This window comes from Oncorhynchus mykiss, chromosome 30 (genome assembly GCF_057628025.1).
Source record: "Oncorhynchus mykiss isolate SJ-2025 chromosome 30, ASM5762802v1, whole genome shotgun sequence".
Taxonomy (NCBI): domain Eukaryota; kingdom Metazoa; phylum Chordata; class Actinopteri; order Salmoniformes; family Salmonidae; genus Oncorhynchus; species Oncorhynchus mykiss.
The window spans coordinates 5,647,770-5,667,500 of record NC_143051.1 but is presented as its reverse complement, the minus strand read 5'-3'; the positions used below and the strand labels follow the sequence as shown (position 1 = coordinate 5,667,500).

General features: G+C 41.0%; 2 protein-coding genes across 2 annotated transcripts in view; both read left to right on the top strand.

Annotated features, from left to right (window-relative positions):
- The window catches only part of LOC110487842 (uncharacterized), a 37,979-nt gene extending 36,537 nt beyond the window's left edge, over positions 1-1,442 (top strand). The window contains exon 18 of the mRNA XM_036971444.2: positions 1-1,442. This exon is cut by the window's left edge and continues 1,793 nt beyond it. The gene's annotated coding sequence lies outside the window, so the exon portion shown is untranslated.
- Positions 1,443-1,568: 126 nt separating this feature from the next.
- fkbp14 (FKBP prolyl isomerase 14) lies at positions 1,569-8,477 on the top strand. The gene is made up of 4 exons (XM_036971558.2): positions 1,569-1,949; positions 2,120-2,271; positions 7,322-7,449; positions 7,690-8,477. The coding sequence occupies exons 1-4, from the start codon at positions 1,756-1,758 to the stop codon at positions 7,846-7,848; spliced, it is 633 nt and encodes a 210-aa protein (XP_036827453.1). The 5' UTR covers positions 1,569-1,755; the 3' UTR covers positions 7,849-8,477.
- The last annotated feature ends 11,254 nt before the right edge of the window (positions 8,478-19,731 follow it).

Genomic DNA, 19,731 nt, shown 5'->3' with positions numbered 1-19,731 from the left:
TCAAGAACCTTGTAGAATTCTGAAGAACCATTTGATGCCATGTTAAGAACCCCACACTTCACTCAAAGGTTATTGTATCTGGCAAGAGCCCTCCAGGGAACCTGAAGAGCTGAGGAAGAACCATTTCGGGTAAGAGCCCTCCAGGGAACCTGAAGAGCTGAGGAAGAAACCATTTTTAAGAACCTTCATCTTTTTCAGCATTAAAGAAAGAGTACTGTTCAGACAACATTGTCTTTGCAAAGAAGCGTCTGATACTTTATTTATGCAATTTAGGAGTGTGTAAATAGCTCTGCTTGACGTATTTAATCTTGAATTAATTAATTAATTGAGAACAAATGATATCTTACGATAAGGACCTTATTTGTATTTATATGGGACTGTGATGGTTGTGCTGCAGATACATGTGGATGCTTGTGTGTAGGGTCTACTGTAGGGTCTACTGTAGTGTCTACTGTAGTGTCTACTGTAGTGTCTACTGTAGTGTCTACTGTAGAGTAGGACTGTTGATGCTCTGGTCTACTGTAGAGTAGGACTGTTGATTGCTCTGGTCTACTGTAGAGTAGGACTGTTGATTGCTCTGGTCTACTGTAGAGTAGGACTGTTGATTGCTCTGGTCTACTGTAGAGTAGGACTGTTGATTGCTCTGGTCTACTGTAGAGTAGGACTGTTGATTGCTCTGGTCTACTGTAGAGTAGGACTGTTGATTGCTCTGGTCTACTGTAGAGTAGGACTGTTGATTGCTCTGGTCTACTGTAGAGTAGGACTGTTGATTGCTCTGGTCTACTGTAGAGTAGGACTGTTGATTGCTCTGGTCTACTGTAGAGTAGGACTGTTGATTGCTCTGGTCTACTGTAGAGTAGGACTGTTGATTGCTCTGGTCTACTACAGAGTAGGACTGTTGATGCTCTGGTCTACTGTAGAGTAGGACTGTTGATTGCTCTGGTCTACTACAGAGTAGGACTGTTGATGCTCTGGTCTACTGTAGAGTAGGACTGTTGATGCTCTGGTCTACTGCAGAGTAGGACTGTTGATGCTCTGGTCTACTGTAGTGTAGGACTGTTGATGCTCTGGTCTACTGTAGAGTAGGACTGTTGATTGCTCTGGTCTACTGCAGAGTAGGACTGTTGATTGCTGATTGCTATGTACAATCATTTTTTGTCTTTTAGCCATAATATGTACATTATACATTGTGTGAATTATAGTGTGTTTATGGGCTATTTTATAAAACAATCGGATATTGAACTGTAGCCATTGATGAAGTATGTGAATGTTACACTAGCATGATATAAATTCAATAACACACATTGTTTCATCTCTCTCGATATAAAGTGAAATTCAACCAGCTTTTACCAAAATGAGTAGGTGATGGTCTGTTTATTATTTGTCTACCTGAGAAATGTGAGTTAAAATAAAATAACAAGTAAATCGAAGTTTCAAAATGCATCCACGTATTATTCATCTGTTTATCGTTCACGTGTCTTTAATCATTTGAAAGCTTCGACATTGATACTTTGAAAGACAGATCATTATTGTACGGAACTGAGAGACAACAGCTCCGCCCTGGAGGCGGGGAATATGCAAATATACAACCAATCAAACGTACACTTCCTGTAACAACTTGCACGATGAAACGTCACTTGCCACGTCTTGACACTGCGGGCGCGCTTGTTCCAGTGAGTGGCAAGTTCTACAAGTTTTGAACAAATATCTTTTCTCCTATCAAAAGCTATAATTTTTGCTGATATCAGTTCTGAAATGTTCCTGGTTTGTTTGAGCTGGTTTTGCACTTCGCTGCTAGTGTTCGTCAGTGGAGGGAAACTTCCAGAGGCCGAGGTAAAAATCACAGTTCTGCACAAACCTTTCCTCTGTCATCGCAAGTCGAAGTACGGAGACATTCTGCTGGTACACCATGAAGGATATCTTCAAAATGGAACTAAGTTTCATTCCAGGTTAGTTTGTTATGAAAACAACAATTGAAGGAAGCGTTTCCTGAACCTAGAAACGGTCAGATACATGTTTTTGCTGCTGTCTTAAAAAAATAAAGAGTGTGTGTGTGTGTGTGTGTGTGTGTGTGTGTGTGTGTGTGTGCGCGCGCGCGCGCGTGTGCTCGTGTTTCCAGCTACTCCCAGGGAGACAAGCAGCCTGTCTGGTTCACTCTGGGCATTAAAGAGGTGATAAAGGGATGGGATAAAGGCCTGCAGGGGATGTGTGCTGGAGAGAAGAGACGCCTCGTCGTACCTCCTGCCCTCGCTTACGGCAAGGAGGGGAAAGGTACACACACACACACACACACACACATGCACGGCAGGTGTTGCCACTGTACTAAAGTTACTTCACTGCAATGTACATAGATGACACCACCCTGAATGGCACTAATGAACGTCATCTGTCTCCTCTGCGGCACCGTTGTAGGGTAGAAACGCTGCCTAAAGGTTGTACTACTAACTACTGCTCTGTGACGTCTTCCCAACGTGGAGCATTGGGAAGCACGTGAACGATGCTGTGAGCATGTGAACGATGCTGTGAGCATGTGAACGATGCTGTGAGCATGTGAACGATGCTGTGAGCATGTGAACGATGCTGTGAGCATGTGAACGATGCTGTGCTTTGCCCTGGTAAGCCCACTACCTAACCCTCGCCTACTTCTGTGCTTCAGTTGTAGCCTGAATCACTTTACAACACTTTGTTATTTCAAGAATGTTCCAGTGTTGGCACATCTTGGGTGTGTGCATCTTTATTAGTCTTGGTGTGTTTTCACATATAGTCCTTCACTTCACCTATCTCGTGGTCCGTGTCCTCTTTGCATTCACACTGCTATGTTTTAGAAAGGAACCAAGATATTTTTCCAACATTCACTCAATGCACTCTGGGTTTTTACGAAGTGCAGGACAAGCCATTTCATCAGAATGTTATCTGACAGCTAGATAAATATACAGCTAGATAAATATACAGCTAGATAAATGTACAGATAGATAAATATACAGATAGATAAATATACAGATAGATAAATATACAGATAGATGAATATAATATATAGCTAGATAAATATTCAGCTAGCTAGATAAATATACAGCTAGCTAGATAAATATTCAGCTAGCTAGATAAATATACAGATAGATAAATATACAGATAGATAAATATACAGATAGATAAATATACAGACAGATAAATATAATATATAGCTAGATAAATATATAGCTAGATAAATATACAGATAGATAAATATATAGCTAGCTAGATAAATATACAGATAGATAAATATACAGATAGATAAATATACAGATAGATAAATATACAGACAGATAAATATAATATATAGCTAGATAAATATATAGATAGATAAATATAATATATAGCTAGATAAATATATAGATAGATAAATATACAGATAGATAAATATATAGCTAGATAAATATTCAGCTAGATAAATAGATATACAGATAGATAAATATAATATATAGATAGATATACAGATAGATAAATATAATATATAGCTAGATAGATATACAGATAGATAAATATAATATATAGATAGATATACAGATAGAGAAATATAATATATAGCTAGATAGATATACAGATAGATAAATATAATATATAGCTAGATAGATATACAGATAGATAGATATAATATATAGCTAGATAGATATACAGATAGATAGATAAATATACAGTGGGGCAAAAAAGTATTTAGTCAGACACCAATTGTGCAAGTTCTCCCACTTAAAAAGATGAGAGAGGCCTGTAATTGTCATCATAGGTACACTTCAACTATGACAGACAAAATGAGGGAAGAAATCCAGAAAATCCCATTGTAGGATTTTTTATGAATTTATTTGCAAATGATGGTGGAAAATAAGTATTTGGTCAATAACAAAAGTTTATCTCAATACTTTGTTATATACCCTTTGTTGGCAATGACAGAGGTCAAACGTTTTCTGTAAGTCTTCACAAGGTTTTCACACACTGTTGCTGGTATTTTGGCCCATTCCTCCATGCAGATCTGGGCAACACAGACTTTCAACTCCCTCCAAAGATTTCCTATTGGGTTGAGATCTGGAGACTGGCTAGGCCACTCCAGGACCTTGAAATGCTTCTTACGAAGCCCCTCCTTTGTTGCCCGGGCGGTGTGTTTGGGATCATTGTCATGCTGAAAGACCCAGCCACGTTTCATCTTCAATGCCCTTGCTGATGGAAGGAGGTTTTCACTCAAAATCTCACGATACATGGCCCCATTCATTCTTTCCTTTACACGGATCAGTCGTCCTGGTCCCTTTGCAGAAAAACAGCCCCAAAGCATGATGTTTCCACCCCCATGCTTCACAGTAGGTATGGTGTTCTTTGGATGCAACTCAGCATTCTTTGTCCTCCAAACACGACGAGTTGAGTTTTTACCAAAAAGTTATATTTTGGTTTCATGTGACCATATGACATTCTCCCAATCTTCTTCTGGATCATCCAAATGCTCTCTAGCAAACTTCAGACAGGCTTGTACATGTACCGGCTTAAGCAGGGGGACACGTCTGGCACTGCAGGATTTGAGTCCCTGGCGGCGTAGTGTGTTACTGATGGTAGGCTTTGTTACTTTGGTCCCAGCTCTCTGCAGGTCATTCACTAGGCCCCCCCGTGTGGTTCTGGGATTTTTGCTCACCGTTCTTGTGATCATTTTGACCCCACGGGGTGAGATCTTGCGTGGAGCCCCAGATCGAGGGAGATTATCAGTGGTCTTGTATGTCTTCCATTTCCTAATAATTGCTCCCACAGTTGATTTCTTCAAACCAAGCTGCTTACCTATTGCAGATTCAGTCTTCCCAGCCTGGTGCAGGTCTACAATTTTGTTTCTGGTGTCCTTTGACAGCTCTTTGGTCTTGACCATAGTGGAGTTTGGAGTGTGACTGTTTGAGGTTGTGGACAGGTGTCTTTTATACTGATAACAAGTTCAAACAGGTGCCATTAATACAGGTAACGAGTGGAGGACAGAGGAGCCTCTTAAAGAATAAGTTACAGGTCTGTGAGAGCCAGAAATCTTGCTTGTTTGTAGGTGACCAAATACTTATTTTCCACCATCATTTGCAAATAAATTCATAAAAAATCCTACAATGGGATTTTCTGGATTTTTTTCCCTCATTTTGTCTGTCATAGTTGAAGTGTACCTATGATGACAATTACAGGCCTCTCTCATCTTTTTAAGTGGGAGAACTTGCACAATTGGTGGCTGACTAAATACTTTTTTGCCCCACTGTATAGCTAGATAGATATACAGATAGATAGATAAATAAATATACAGACAGATAAATATATAGCTAGATAGATATACAGATAGATAGATAAATAAATATACAGACAGATAAATATATAGCTAGATAGATATACAGATAGATAGATATACAGACAGATAAATATATAGCTAGATAGATATACAGATAGATAGATAGATAGATATACAGATAGATAGATATACAGACAGATAAATATATAGCTAGATAGATATACAGATAGATAGATAGATATACAGACAGATAAATATATAGCTAGATAGATATACAGATATTCCTACTTAAATTTTAGAAGCTAATAGATTGCATTTAGTTAAAATATGAGACATAATAACTGTAATCAGAAGATACTATTAACATGTAAATATTATTTGTAAGGGAATAAATAGGAGAAGAATAACTGCAGATAACATAATTCTGTTATTGAAAATGGTATACTCAATGTAGGCTACTTACTGCCCCTTTTAAGAGCTTGATGTTATAACCTACCTTTCATGTTGTGATTCATGTCTTCTCACACTACTCAAACCCAACAATGGAATAAACTGCTGATGACTCTCTTAGCCTTTAGCATTTCACTGTAAGGTCTGTCTATATACCTGTTGTATTCGGCACATGTGATCAATACAATTTGATTTGATCACATATTACAAACAATCTGAAACGAACCTGGACAGTCACTCTTCTGTGACACCGATGTGAGGGGTTATGTCAGTAGTCTAGTGGGAGGGGTTATGTCAGAAGTCTAGTGGGAGGGGTTTATGTCAGAAGTCTAGTGGGAGGGGTTTATGTCAGAAGTCTAGTGGGAGGGGTTTATGTCAGAAGTCTAGTGGGAGGGGTTTATGTCAGAAGTCTAGTGGGAGGGGTTATGTCAGAAGTCTAGTGGGAGGGGTTATGTCAGAAGTCTAGTGGGAGGGGTTATGTCAGAAGTCTAGTGGGAGGGGTTATGTCAGAAGTCTAGTGGGAGGGGGTTGTCAGTAGTCTAGTGGGAGGTGTTTATGTCAGAAGTCTAGTGGGAGGTGTTTATGTCAGAAGTCTAGTGGGAGGTGTTTATGTCAGAAGTCTAGTGGGAGGTGTTTATGTCAGAAGTCTAGTGGGAGGGGTTATGTCAGAAGTCTAGTGGGAGGGGTTATGTCAGAAGTCTAGTGGGAGGGGTTATGTCAGAAGTCTAGTGGGAGGGGTTATGTCAGAAGTCTAGTGGGAGGGGTTATGTCAGAAGTCTAGTGGGAGGGGTTATGTCAGTAGTCTAGTGGGAGGGGTTATGTCAGTAGTCTAGTGGGAGGGGTTATGTCAGAAGTCTAGTGGGAGGGGTTATGTCAGAAGTCTAGTGGGAGGGGTTATGTCAGAAGTCTAGTGGGAGGGGTTATGTCAGAAGTCTAGTGGGAGGGGTTATGTCAGAAGTCTAGTGGGAGGGGTTATGTCAGAAGTCTAGTGGGAGGGGTTATGTCAGAAGTCTAGTGGGAGGGATTATGTCAGAAGTCTAGTGGGAGGGGTTATGTCAGAAGTCTAGTGGGAGGGGTTATGTCAGAAGTCTAGTGGGAGGGGTTATGTCAGAAGTCTAGTGGGAGGGGTTATGTCAGAAGTCTAGTGGGAGGGGTTATGTCAGAAGTCTAGTGGGAGGGGTTTTGTCAGAAGTCTAGTGGGAGGGATTATGTCAGAAGTCTAGTGGGAGGGGTTATGTCAGAAGTCTAGTGGGAGGGGTTATGTCAGAAGTCTAGTGGGAGGGGTTATGTCAGAAGTCTAGTGGGAGGGGTTATGTCAGAAGTCTAGTGGGAGGGGTTATGTCAGAAGTCTAGTGGGAGGGGTTTATGTCCAAAAAAAAAAAAAAAAATTCTGAAATGGACAAAGTCTGAAAACACCCTTACATGGCTTCCTCTCGTTGTTGGTGAAAGCAACATCCCGGTAGGGATTAGGCATGTTTTCTTCAGCTATCCCTTCTTTTTAGAACAAATACCATTTTGTATGTATTAGAACTGAGTCCCGGCCTAGCATTCCAGTGACCTCCGATCCTGGTGTTGTGACCCCTGAACTCTGTCTGACCTCAGGTAAGATCCCACCGGAGAGCACCCTGACTTTTAACATCGAGGTGATGGAGATCAGGAATGGACCCAGGTCACATGAATCCTTCCAGGAAATGGACCTCAACGATGACTGGAAACTCTCCAAGGACGAGGCGAGAACACACACACACACACACACACAGTAACATTATGCTGTCTGGCATACTTAAACAATGTTAAATGGATCTTCTCTCTGTTACAAACACAGACACGGACTGTTTGTTCACACTTATACCATGTGAAGGGATTCTCTCTGTCACACACACACACACACACACACACACACACACACACACACACACACACACACACACACCTTACTTTATATCCTGACTGCTCCCTTTTCCTCCCAGGTGAAGGAGTACCTGAGGAAGGAGTTTCAGCGTCATGGTTACCCTCCCAACGACACCCATCATGAGCAGATGGTGGAGGACATCTTTAAGAAGGAGGATGAGAACGAGGATGGCTTCATCTCCTCCAGAGAGTTCACCTACAAACACGATGAACTTTAACCTCTGACCTAATCAACTATACTTAGTTTTTTTTTTTTTTTTTCCCCCTGGTCAGGTCAAACTTGGGAGGTCTTAGTCCTATTTCTGTTCAGGGTAAAAGTTGCTCTTAGGCGAAGTTCTAGAATCAGTTTATGTTCACCATATTAGACGGCGTAGAACATAGGAAACTGACCTTAGATCAGTGTTAAAGGGGAAACGTCATCTTACATCAGTCCAAAACGGAATCGGGTTACATGAACATATGATCATTCTTTACATTAGACTAGCTGTGTGAATTGTGATGCTAGTGTGTGTGTGTGTGTGTGTGTCTGTGTTTGTGATATTTTTGGTTCAAGTTTATTTTTAAAAGTTTGTTAATAAAAACTGCTTATGATCCATTATTGAATATTTGGTGAAACGTTGTTTAACTGTTTTAGGCTCCTTTTGTTTCATATCTACAAGAACCTCTCCAGAGATATATCATGTAAAACATTGATCACAGGATAACATATTTGTGATATAGTTTATAACAACATATTAGTGGTACCAGTTTTTTTTTGTTTTCTTTACTGAATGTATTTTGTGTTCACTTTTTAGAGAGGGGAAAAAAAATTAAATAAAGTGACTGGCAACTTTTTACACAAACAAAACAATACATGTATTTATTCCCTGGTAATACTTGATAATACCGTATCACGTTTAGCCACTAGGTGGCACTGTTTACTAACGTGTCAGTGTTGATGAGACTGTAGATCGATAAGAGTTCAGGCAGTGATAGTATAGGGGGAAAAACATTGCTAATACATTTCTAAAAATATATATATAGGCAGGCGTATAACGGTGGCACCCTCATACTCAAATGAGATTCTGAAAATACTTCATCCACATTGTCCTAACATGTGAGAAGTCGTTATTAACACAACAGGTTGATATTTCTACTGAGAATCTCGTGTTCACTAATTTCTTACTTCTCCTGTTCTTTTATTTATTGTGTTTTTGTTCTTTATTTGTATGTGCTAATATTGATATGAATTACTTCATTGTTGGGTTTGGAGATTTACAAGAAAGGCATTTCACTGTACGACAGTGCAGTTTCCTTTTCCTCTGTGTGAACGTATAGGGGACTGCTTGGTGTGTAACTGATGCCTTGAGCAGAAACGACTCAGACACCATAACACAGAAACGACTCAGATCCCATAACACAGAAACGACTCAGATCCCATAATGAATAAACGACTCAGATCCCATAATGAATAAACGACTCAGATCCCATAACACAGAAACGACTCAGATCCCATAACACATAAACGACTCAGATCCCATAACACAGAAACGACTCAGATCCCATAACACAGAAACGACTCAGATCCCATAACACAGAAACGACTCAGATCCCATAACACAGAAACGACTCAGATCCCATAACACATAAACGACTCAGATCCCATAACACAGAAACGACTCAGATCCCATAACACATAAACGACTCAGATCCCATAACACAGAAACGACTCAGATCCCATAATGAATAAACGACTCAGATCCCATAATGCATAAACGACTCAGATCCCATAACACAGAAACGACTCAGATCCCATAATGCATAAACGACTCAGATCCCATAATGAATAAACGACTCAGATCCCATAATGAATAAACGACTCAGATCCCATAACACAGAAACGACTCAGATCCCATAATGAATAAACGACTCAGATCCCATAATGCATAAACGACTCAGATCCCATAACACATAAACGACTCAGATCCCATAATGCATAAACGACTCAGATCCCATAATGAATAAACGACTCAGATCCCATAATGAATAAACGACTCAGACACCATAACACAGAAACGACTCAGATCCCATAACACAGAAACGACTCAGATCCCATAATGAATAAACGACTCAGATCCCATAATGCATAAACGACTCAGATCCCATAATGCATAAACGACTCAGATCCCATAACACAGAAACGACTCAGATCCCATAATGCATAAACGACTCAGATCCCATAATGCATAAACGACTCAGATCCCATAATGCATAAACGACTCAGATCCCATAATGAATAAACGACTCAGATCCCATAATGAATAAACGACTCAGACACCATAACACAGAAACGACTCAGATCCCATAACACAGAAACGACTCAGATCCCATAATGAATAAACGACTCAGATCCCATAATGCATAAACGACTCAGATCCCATAACACAGAAACGACTCAGATCCCATAACACAGAAACGACTCAGATCCCATAATGAATAAACGACTCAGATCCCATAACACATAAACGACTCAGATCCCATAACACATAAACGACTCAGATCCCATAATGCATAAACGACTCAGATCCCATAATGAATAAACGACTCAGATCCCATAACACAGAAACGACTCAGATCCCATAATGCATAAACGACTCAGATCCCATAATGAATAAACGACTCAGATCCCATAACACAGAAACGACTCAGATCCCATAACACATAAACGACTCAGATCCCATAACACAGAAACGACTCAGATCCCATAATGCATAAACGACTCAGATCCCATAATGCATAAACGACTCAGATCCCATAATGAATAAACGACTCAGATCCCTTAATGCATAAACGACTCAGATCCCATAATGCATAAACGACTCAGATCCCATAATGAATAAACGACTCAGATCCCATAATGCACATATGTCAGAGTCAAGGCCCGCGGGCCACATCCGGCCCGCAAGAAGGTTTTTTACGGCCCCTGGGATGATCTTGATTTATTATTAGAACCGGCCCGCAGCAAGCCGGCAGCCCGCAGATCTTTTACACGCACCAATACTACATTTCCCACAATGCAAAGGTGACGCACCGAGCAGTAGGCTGCTTCATTTCAATATTTATTGGCACAGCAGTCGTCAGCATCACAGTAAAATTAACTTTCAGATACCCATCAAAAATGGCAAAACGGAAGGTGGATACTGAGAACCGGGGGTTTCAAACAAGGTGGGAGTCGGAGTATATGTTCACGAAGGTAGCTGGAAAACCTGTGTGTCTTCTGTGTGGAGAAAGTGTGGCGGTACTGAAAGAGTATAATCTGAGACGACATTATGAAACGAAACACGCGGACAAAAACAAGAATATGGACATGGAACAAAGGCTACAAAAGGCAGAGCAATTAAAACGAGGCCTCAAATCTCGACAGGCTCTGTTCAAAAAAGCCAAATCACAAGGCCAGGCTGCTGTCAAGGCCAGTTTTATTTTGGCAGAAGAGATCGCTAAATCAGCCCGGCCATTTACGGAGGGGGATTTCATCAAAAACTGCATGATTAAAGTTTGTGACGAAGTTTGCCCAGAAAAAAGGCAACTCTTTTTAAATGTGAGTCTGAGCAGAAACACCATTGCCGAGAGAGTAGACCAGTTGTCCATCAATCTAAAAGAGCAGCTTGTGAAAAAGGGAAAAGATTTTATTGCATATTCCTTGGCTGTGGATGAGAGCACCGACATTTCTGACATTGCCCAGTTGTCAATTTTCATCCGCGGAGTGGACTCCAACCTAAGCGTGACAGAGGAGTTTTGGGCTTTACGTCCTATGCATGGCACAACTACGGGGCATGATTTGTATGAAGAGGTGTCAAGATGTGTAAATGAGATGGAGCTGCCTTGGGAAAAACTTGTGGGTTTGACAACCGACGGAGCACCTGCGATGTGTGGACACAGGAGCGGACTGGTGGCGAAGATACGGGAAAAGATGCAAGAGGAAAACGCGACAGGTGAGCTGACAGCTTATCATTGTATCATACACCAGGAAGCGTTGTGCGGTAAAGCCTTGAAAATGGAGCATGTAATGAGCATCATCACGCGCACAGTTAACTTTATCAGAGCCAAAGGTTTGAATCACCGCCAGTTCAAGGCATTTCTGACGGAGTTAGAAACGGAGCATGGTGATTTGCCTTATCACACAGAGGTGCGATGGCTAAGCCAGGGAAAGGTGCTTCAAAGATGTTTCGAGCTTCGTGAGGAGATTTGTCTGTTCTTGGACAGCAAAGGGAAAGACACAACACAACTCCGAGACGAAATGTTTCTGTGTGAAATGGCTTTTCTGTGTGACATTACGAGTCATCTGAATGCAATAAACTTGCAGCTGCAGGGTCGGGATCGTGTCATCTCTGATATGTACAGTACAGTGAAGGCATTTAAAACCAAACTGACTCTGTGGGAGACGCAGATGCGGAAAGAAAATTTGAGCCACTTTCCCAGCTGCCAGACCATGAAAGAGAAGCTCTCTACCAGTGCGTTCCCGAGCACACAGTTGGCTGATAAAATAGGTATGCTTGCCGCTGACTTTCGACGCCGATTTGCTGACTTTGAAGCACAAAAAAGCAGGTTGGAACTGCTCGGTAACCCATTTGCTGTTGACGTGGAAAGCTCACCACCAAACCTCCAAATGGAGTTGATTGACCTCCAATGCAATGATGCACTGAGGGCAAAATATGCGGCAGTGGGTGCTGCGGAGTTCGCCCGTTTCCTCCCCGGCACAATGCCCCAGCTGCGCATCCAGGCTGCTCAAACGTTGTCTATGTTTGGCAGCACATACCTGTGTGAACAACTGTTTTCTTTGATGAACCTGAACAAAACATCACACAGAAGTCGACTTACTGCTGAACACCTCCACTCAATTCTGAGGATTTCTTCAGCTCAGAGCCTTACCCCGAACATTGATGAACTTGTGGAAAAGATGGGACACCACCAAGTATCACCCTCAACCTCAAACAAGTGAACATTACTGTGCAATCACATATTTAGAGTTTTTACTCAGTTCAAGTTTAAAAGTTAAAATTTAATATTTGTTTTCACTGCATGTTACTTCTCCTTAAACAAAGTGTTGTTTTTGATTAATAGATTTTTGCACTTTATTTTTTTGTATTTCAATCCAATTATATTTTAAAAATATTTCAGTTGAGTGGATGATAGAAAATTGCTATTATTGTTTTTTCTTTGAAGTAAATTTAGCCCACTTTTGCTAAAATAGAAAATATAGTCTACTGATGGTGCCTTGAATACCGGTTTCTTTCATTTAATGTTCATGTTATGGGGATATTTATATAAAGGAAATTTGTCTTTTGTGTCTGTTGAAAATTAAAGATTACTGACAGAGCCATAAGAAAATATTGCTTTATTTATCTGATCATATTGTAATATATTTGTTAGGTTTTCAGTAGGTTCAATTAGGTTCACTAGACTATATGCGTCATTTAAAAATTTTTCAATGAACATTCGAACAGTCCGGCCCTCGTCTTGTAGCTGATTTTTTTATTTGGCCCTCCGTCCATTTGACTTTGACACCCCTGCCATAATGCATAAACGACTCAGATCCCATAATGCATAAACGACTCAGATCCCATAATGAATAAACGACTCAGATCCCATAATGAATAAACGACTCAGATCCCATAACACAGAAACGACTCAGATCCCATAATGCATAAACGACTCAGATCCCATAACACAGAAACGACTCAGACACCATAACACAGAAACGACTCAGATCCCATAACACAGAAACGACTCAGACACCATAACACAGAAACGACTCAGATCCCATAATGAATAAACGACTCAGACACCATAACACAGAAACGACTCAGATCCCATTACACAGAAACGACTCAGACACCATAACACAGAAACGACTCAGATCCCATAACACAGAAACGACTCAGATCCCATAACACAGAAACGACTCAGATCCCATAATGAATAAACGACTCAGATCCCATAATGCATAAACGACTCAGATCCCATAACACAGAAACGACTCAGATCCCATAATGAATAAACGACTCAGACACCATAACACAGAAACGACTCAGATCCCATAATGCATAAACGACTCAGATCCCATAATGCATAAACGACTCAGATCCCATAATGCATAAACGACTCAGATCCCATAACACAGAAACGACTCAGATCCCATAATGAATAAACGACTCAGACACCATAACACAGAAACGACTCAGATCCCATAATGCTTAAACGACTCAGATCCCATAATGCATAAACGACTCAGATCCCATAATGCATAAACGACTCAGATCCCATAATACATAAACGACTCAGATCCCATAATGCATAAACGACTCAGATCCCATAATGCATAAACGACTCAGATCCCATAATGCATAAACGACTCAGATCCCATAATGAATAAACGACTCAGACACCATAACACAGAAACGACTCAGATCCCATAATGCATAAACGACTCAGATCCCATAATGCATAAACGACTCAGATCCCATAATGCATAAACGACTCAGATCCCATAATGCATAAACGACTCAGATCCCATAATGAATAAACGACTCAGACACCATAACACAGAAACGACTCAGATCCCATAATGCATAAACGACTCAGATCCCATAATGCATAAACGACTCAGATCCCATAACACAGAAACGACTCAGATCCCATAACGCATAAACGACTCAGATCCCATAATGCATAAACGACTCAGATCCCATAATGCATAAACGACTCAGACACCATAACACAGAAACGACTCAGATCCCATAACACAGAAACGACTCAGATCCCATAACACAGAAACGACTCAGACACCATAACACAGAAACGACTCAGATCCCATAACACAGAAACGACTCAGATCCCATAACACAGAAACGACTCAGATCCCATAACACAGAAACGACTCAGATCCCATAACACAGAAACGACTCAGATCCCATAACACAGAAACGACTCAGATCCCATAACACAGAAACGACTCAGATCCCATAACGCAGAAACGACTCAGATCCCATAATGAATAAACGACTCAGACACCATAACACAGAAACGACTCAGATCCCATAATGCATAAACGACTCAGATCCCATAACACAGAAACGACTCAGATCCCATAATGCATAAACGACTCAGATCCCATAATGCATAAACGACTCAGATCCCATAATGCATAAACGACTCAGATCCCATAACACAGAAACGACTCAGATCCCATAATGCATAAACGACTCAGATCCCATAACACAGAAACGACTCAGATCCCATAATGCATAAACGACTCAGATCCCATAACACAGAAACGACTCAGATCCCATAATGAATAAACGACTCAGATCCCATAACACAGAAACGACTCAGATCCCATAACACAGAAACGACTCAGATCCCATAACACAGAAACGACTCAGACACCATAACACAGAAACGACTCAGATCCCATAATGCATAAACGACTCAGATCCCATAATGCATAAACGACTCAGATCCCATAACACAGAAACGACTCAGATCCCATAATGCATAAACGACTCAGATCCCATAATGCATAAACGACTCAGACACCATAACACAGAAACGACTCAGATCCCATAATGCAGAAACGACTCAGACACCATAACACATAAACGACTCAGATCCCATAATGCATAAACGACTCAGACACCATAACACAGAAACGACTCAGATCCCATAATGCAGAAACGACTCAGACACCATAACACATAAACGACTCAGATCCCATAATGCATAAACGACTCAGACACCATAACACAGAAACGACTCAGATCCCATAATGCATAAACGACTCAGATCCCATAACACAGAAACGACTCAGATCCCATAATGCAGAAACGACTCAGATCCCATAATGCATAAACGACTCAGATCCCATAATGCATAAACGACTCAGATCCCATAACGCATAAACGACTCAGATCCCATAATGCATAAACGACTCAGATCCCATAACACAGAAACGACTCAGATCCCATAATGCATAAACGACACAGATCCCATAATGCATAAACGACTCAGATCCCATAACACAGAAACGACTCAGATCCCATAACGCATAAACGACTCAGATCCCATAACACAGAAACGACTCAGATCCCATAACACAGAAACGACTCAGATCCCATAACACAGAAACGACTCAGATCCCATAATGCATAAACGACTCAGATCCCATAACACAGAAACGACTCAGATCCCATAATGCATAAACGACTCAGATCCCATAATGCAGAAACGACTCAGATCCCATAATGCATAAACGACTCAGATCCCATAACACAGAAACGACTCAGATCCCATAATGCATAAACGACTCAGATCCCATAACGCATAAACGACTCAGATCCCATAATGCATAAACGACTCAGATCCCATAACACAGAAACGACTCAGATCCCATAATGCATAAACGACTCAGATCCCATAATGCATAAACGACTCAGATCCCATAACACAGAAACGACTCAGATCCCATAACGCATAAACGACTCAGATCCCATAACGCATAAACGACTCAGATCCCATAACGCATAAACGACTCAGATCCCATAACACAGAAACGACTCAGATCCCATAACACAGAAACGACTCAGACACCATAACACAGAAACGACTCAGATCCCATAACACAGAAACGACTCAGATCCCATAACGCATAAACGACTCAGATCCCATAACGCATAAACGACTCAGATCCCATAATGCATAAACGACTCAGATCCCATAACGCATAAACGACTCAGATCCCATAATGCATAAACGACTCAGATCCCATAATGAATAAACGACTCAGATCCCATAATGCATAAACGACTCAGATCCCATAACACAGAAACGACTCAGATCCCATAACGCATAAACGACTCAGATCCCATAACGCATAAACGACTCAGATCCCATAACGCATAAACGACTCAGATCCCATAACACAGAAACGACTCAGATCCCATAACACAGAAACGACTCAGACACCATAACACAGAAACGACTCAGATCCCATAACACAGAAACGACTCAGATCCCATAACGCATAAACGACTCAGATCCCATAACGCATAAACGACTCAGATCCCATAATGCATAAACGACTCAGATCCCATAACGCATAAACGACTCAGATCCCATAATGCATAAACGACTCAGATCCCATAATGAATAAACGACTCAGATCCCATAATGCATAAACGACTCAGATCCCATAATGCATAAACGACTCAGATCCCATAATGCATAAACGACTCAGATCCCATAATGCATAAACGACTCAGATCCCATAATGCATAAACGACTCAGATCCCATAATGCATAAACGACTCAGATCCCATAACGCATAAACGACTCAGATCCCATAATGCATAAACGACTCAGATCCCATAATGCATAAACGACTCAGATCCCATAATGCATAAACGACTCAGATCCCATAATGCAGAAACGACTCAGATCCCATAATGCATAAACGACTCAGATCCCATAACGCATAAACGACTCAGATCCCATAATGCATAAACGACTCAGATCCCATAATGCAGAAACGACTCAGATCCCATAATGCATAAACGACTCAGATCCCATAATGCATAAACGACTCAGATCCCATAACACAGAAACGACTCAGATCCCATAATGCAGAAACGACTCAGATCCCATAATGCATAAACGACTCAGATCCCATAATGCATAAACGACTCAGATCCCATAATGCAGAAACGACTCAGATCCCATAATGCAGAAACGACTCAGATCCCATAATGCATAAACGACTCAGATCCCATAATGCATAAACGACTCAGATCCCATAACACAGAAACGACTCAGATCCCATAATGCAGAAACGACTCAGATCCCATAATGCAGAAACGACTCAGATCCCATAACACAGAAACGACTCAGATCCCATAATGCAGAAACGACTCAGATCCCATAATGCATAAACGACTCAGATCCCATAAACGACTCAGATCCCATAATGCATAAACGACTCAGATCCCATAATGCAGAAACGACTCAGATCCCATAATGAATAAACGACTCAGATCCCATAATGCATAAACGACTCAGATCCCATAATGCATAAACGACTCAGATCCCATAATGCAGAAACGACTCAGATCCCATAATGCATAAACGACTCAGATCCCATAACGCATAAACGACTCAGATCCCATAACGCATAAACGACTCAGATCCCATAATGCATAAACGACTCAGATCCCATAATGAATAAACAACTCAGATCCCATAATGCATAAACGACTCAGATCCCATAACACAGAAACGACTCAGATCCCATAATGCATAAACGACTCAGATCCCATAATGCATAAACGACTCAGATCCCATAATGCATAAACGACTCAGATCCCATAATGCATAAACGACTCAGATCCCATAATGCATAAACGACTCAGATCCCATAATGCATAAACGACTCAGACACCATAACACATAAACGACTCAGATCCCATAATGCATAAACGACTCAGATCCCATAATGCAGAAACGACTCAGATCCCATAATGCAGAAACGACTCAGACACCATAACACAGAAACGGCTCAGATCCCATAATGCAGAAACGACTCAGACACCATAACACATAAACGACTCAGATCCCATAATGCATAAACGACTCAGATCCCATAATGCAGAAACGACTCAGATCCCATAATGCATAAACGACTCAGATCCCATAACACAGAAACGACTCAGATCCCATAATGCAGAAACGACTCAGATCCCATAATGCATAAACGACTCAGATCCCATAACACAGAAACGACTCAGATCCCATAATGCAGAAACGACTCAGATCCCATAATGCATAAACGACTCAGATCCCATAATGCATAAACGACTCAGATCCCATAATGCATAAACGACTCAGATCCCATAATGCAGAAACGACTCAGATCCCATAATGCAGAAACGACTCAGATCCCATAATGCAGAAACGACTCAGATCCCATAATGCATAAACGACTCAGATCCCATAACACAGAAACGACTCAGATCCCATAATGCATAAACGACTCAGATCCCATAATGCATAAACGACTCAGATCCCATAATGCAGAAACGACTCAGATCCCATAATGCATAAACGACTCAGATCCCATAATGAATAAACGACTCAGATCCCATAACACAGAAACGACTCAGATCCCATAATGCATAAACGACTCAGATCCCATAATGCATAAACGACTCAGACACCATAACACAGAAACGACTCAGATCCCATAATGCAGAAACGACTCAGATCCCATAACACATAAACGACTCAGATCCCATAATGCAGAAACGACTCAGATCCCATAATGAATAAACGACTCAGATCCCATAATGCATAAACGACTCAGATCCCATAATGCATAAACGACTCAGATCCCATAATGCAGAAACGACTCAGATCCCATAATGAATAAACGACTCAGATCCCATAATGCATAAACGACTCAGATCCCATAATGAATAAACGACTCAGATCCCATAATGCAGAAACGACTCAGATCCCATAATGCATAAACGACTCAGATCCCATAATGCATAAACGACTCAGATCCCATAACGCATAAACGACTCAGATCCCATAATGCATAAACGACTCAGATCCCATAATGCATAAACGACTCAGATCCCATAATGAATAAACGACTCAGATCCCATAATGAATAAACGACTCAGACACCATAACACAGAAACGACTCAGATCCCATAATGAATAAACGACTCAGATCCCATAACACAGAAACGACTCAGATCCCATAACACATAAACGACTCAGATCCCATAATGCATAAACGACTCAGATCCCATAATGCATAAACGACTCAGATCCCATAATGCAGAAACGACTCAGATCCCATAACACAGAAACGACTCAGATCCCATAATGCAGAAACGACTCAGATCCCATAACACAGAAACGACTCAGATCCCATAACACAGAAACGACTCAGATCCCATAACACAGAAACGACTCAGATCCCATAATGCAGAAACGACTCAGATCCCATAATGCATAAACGACTCAGATCCCATAATGCATAAACGACTCAGATCCCGTAATGC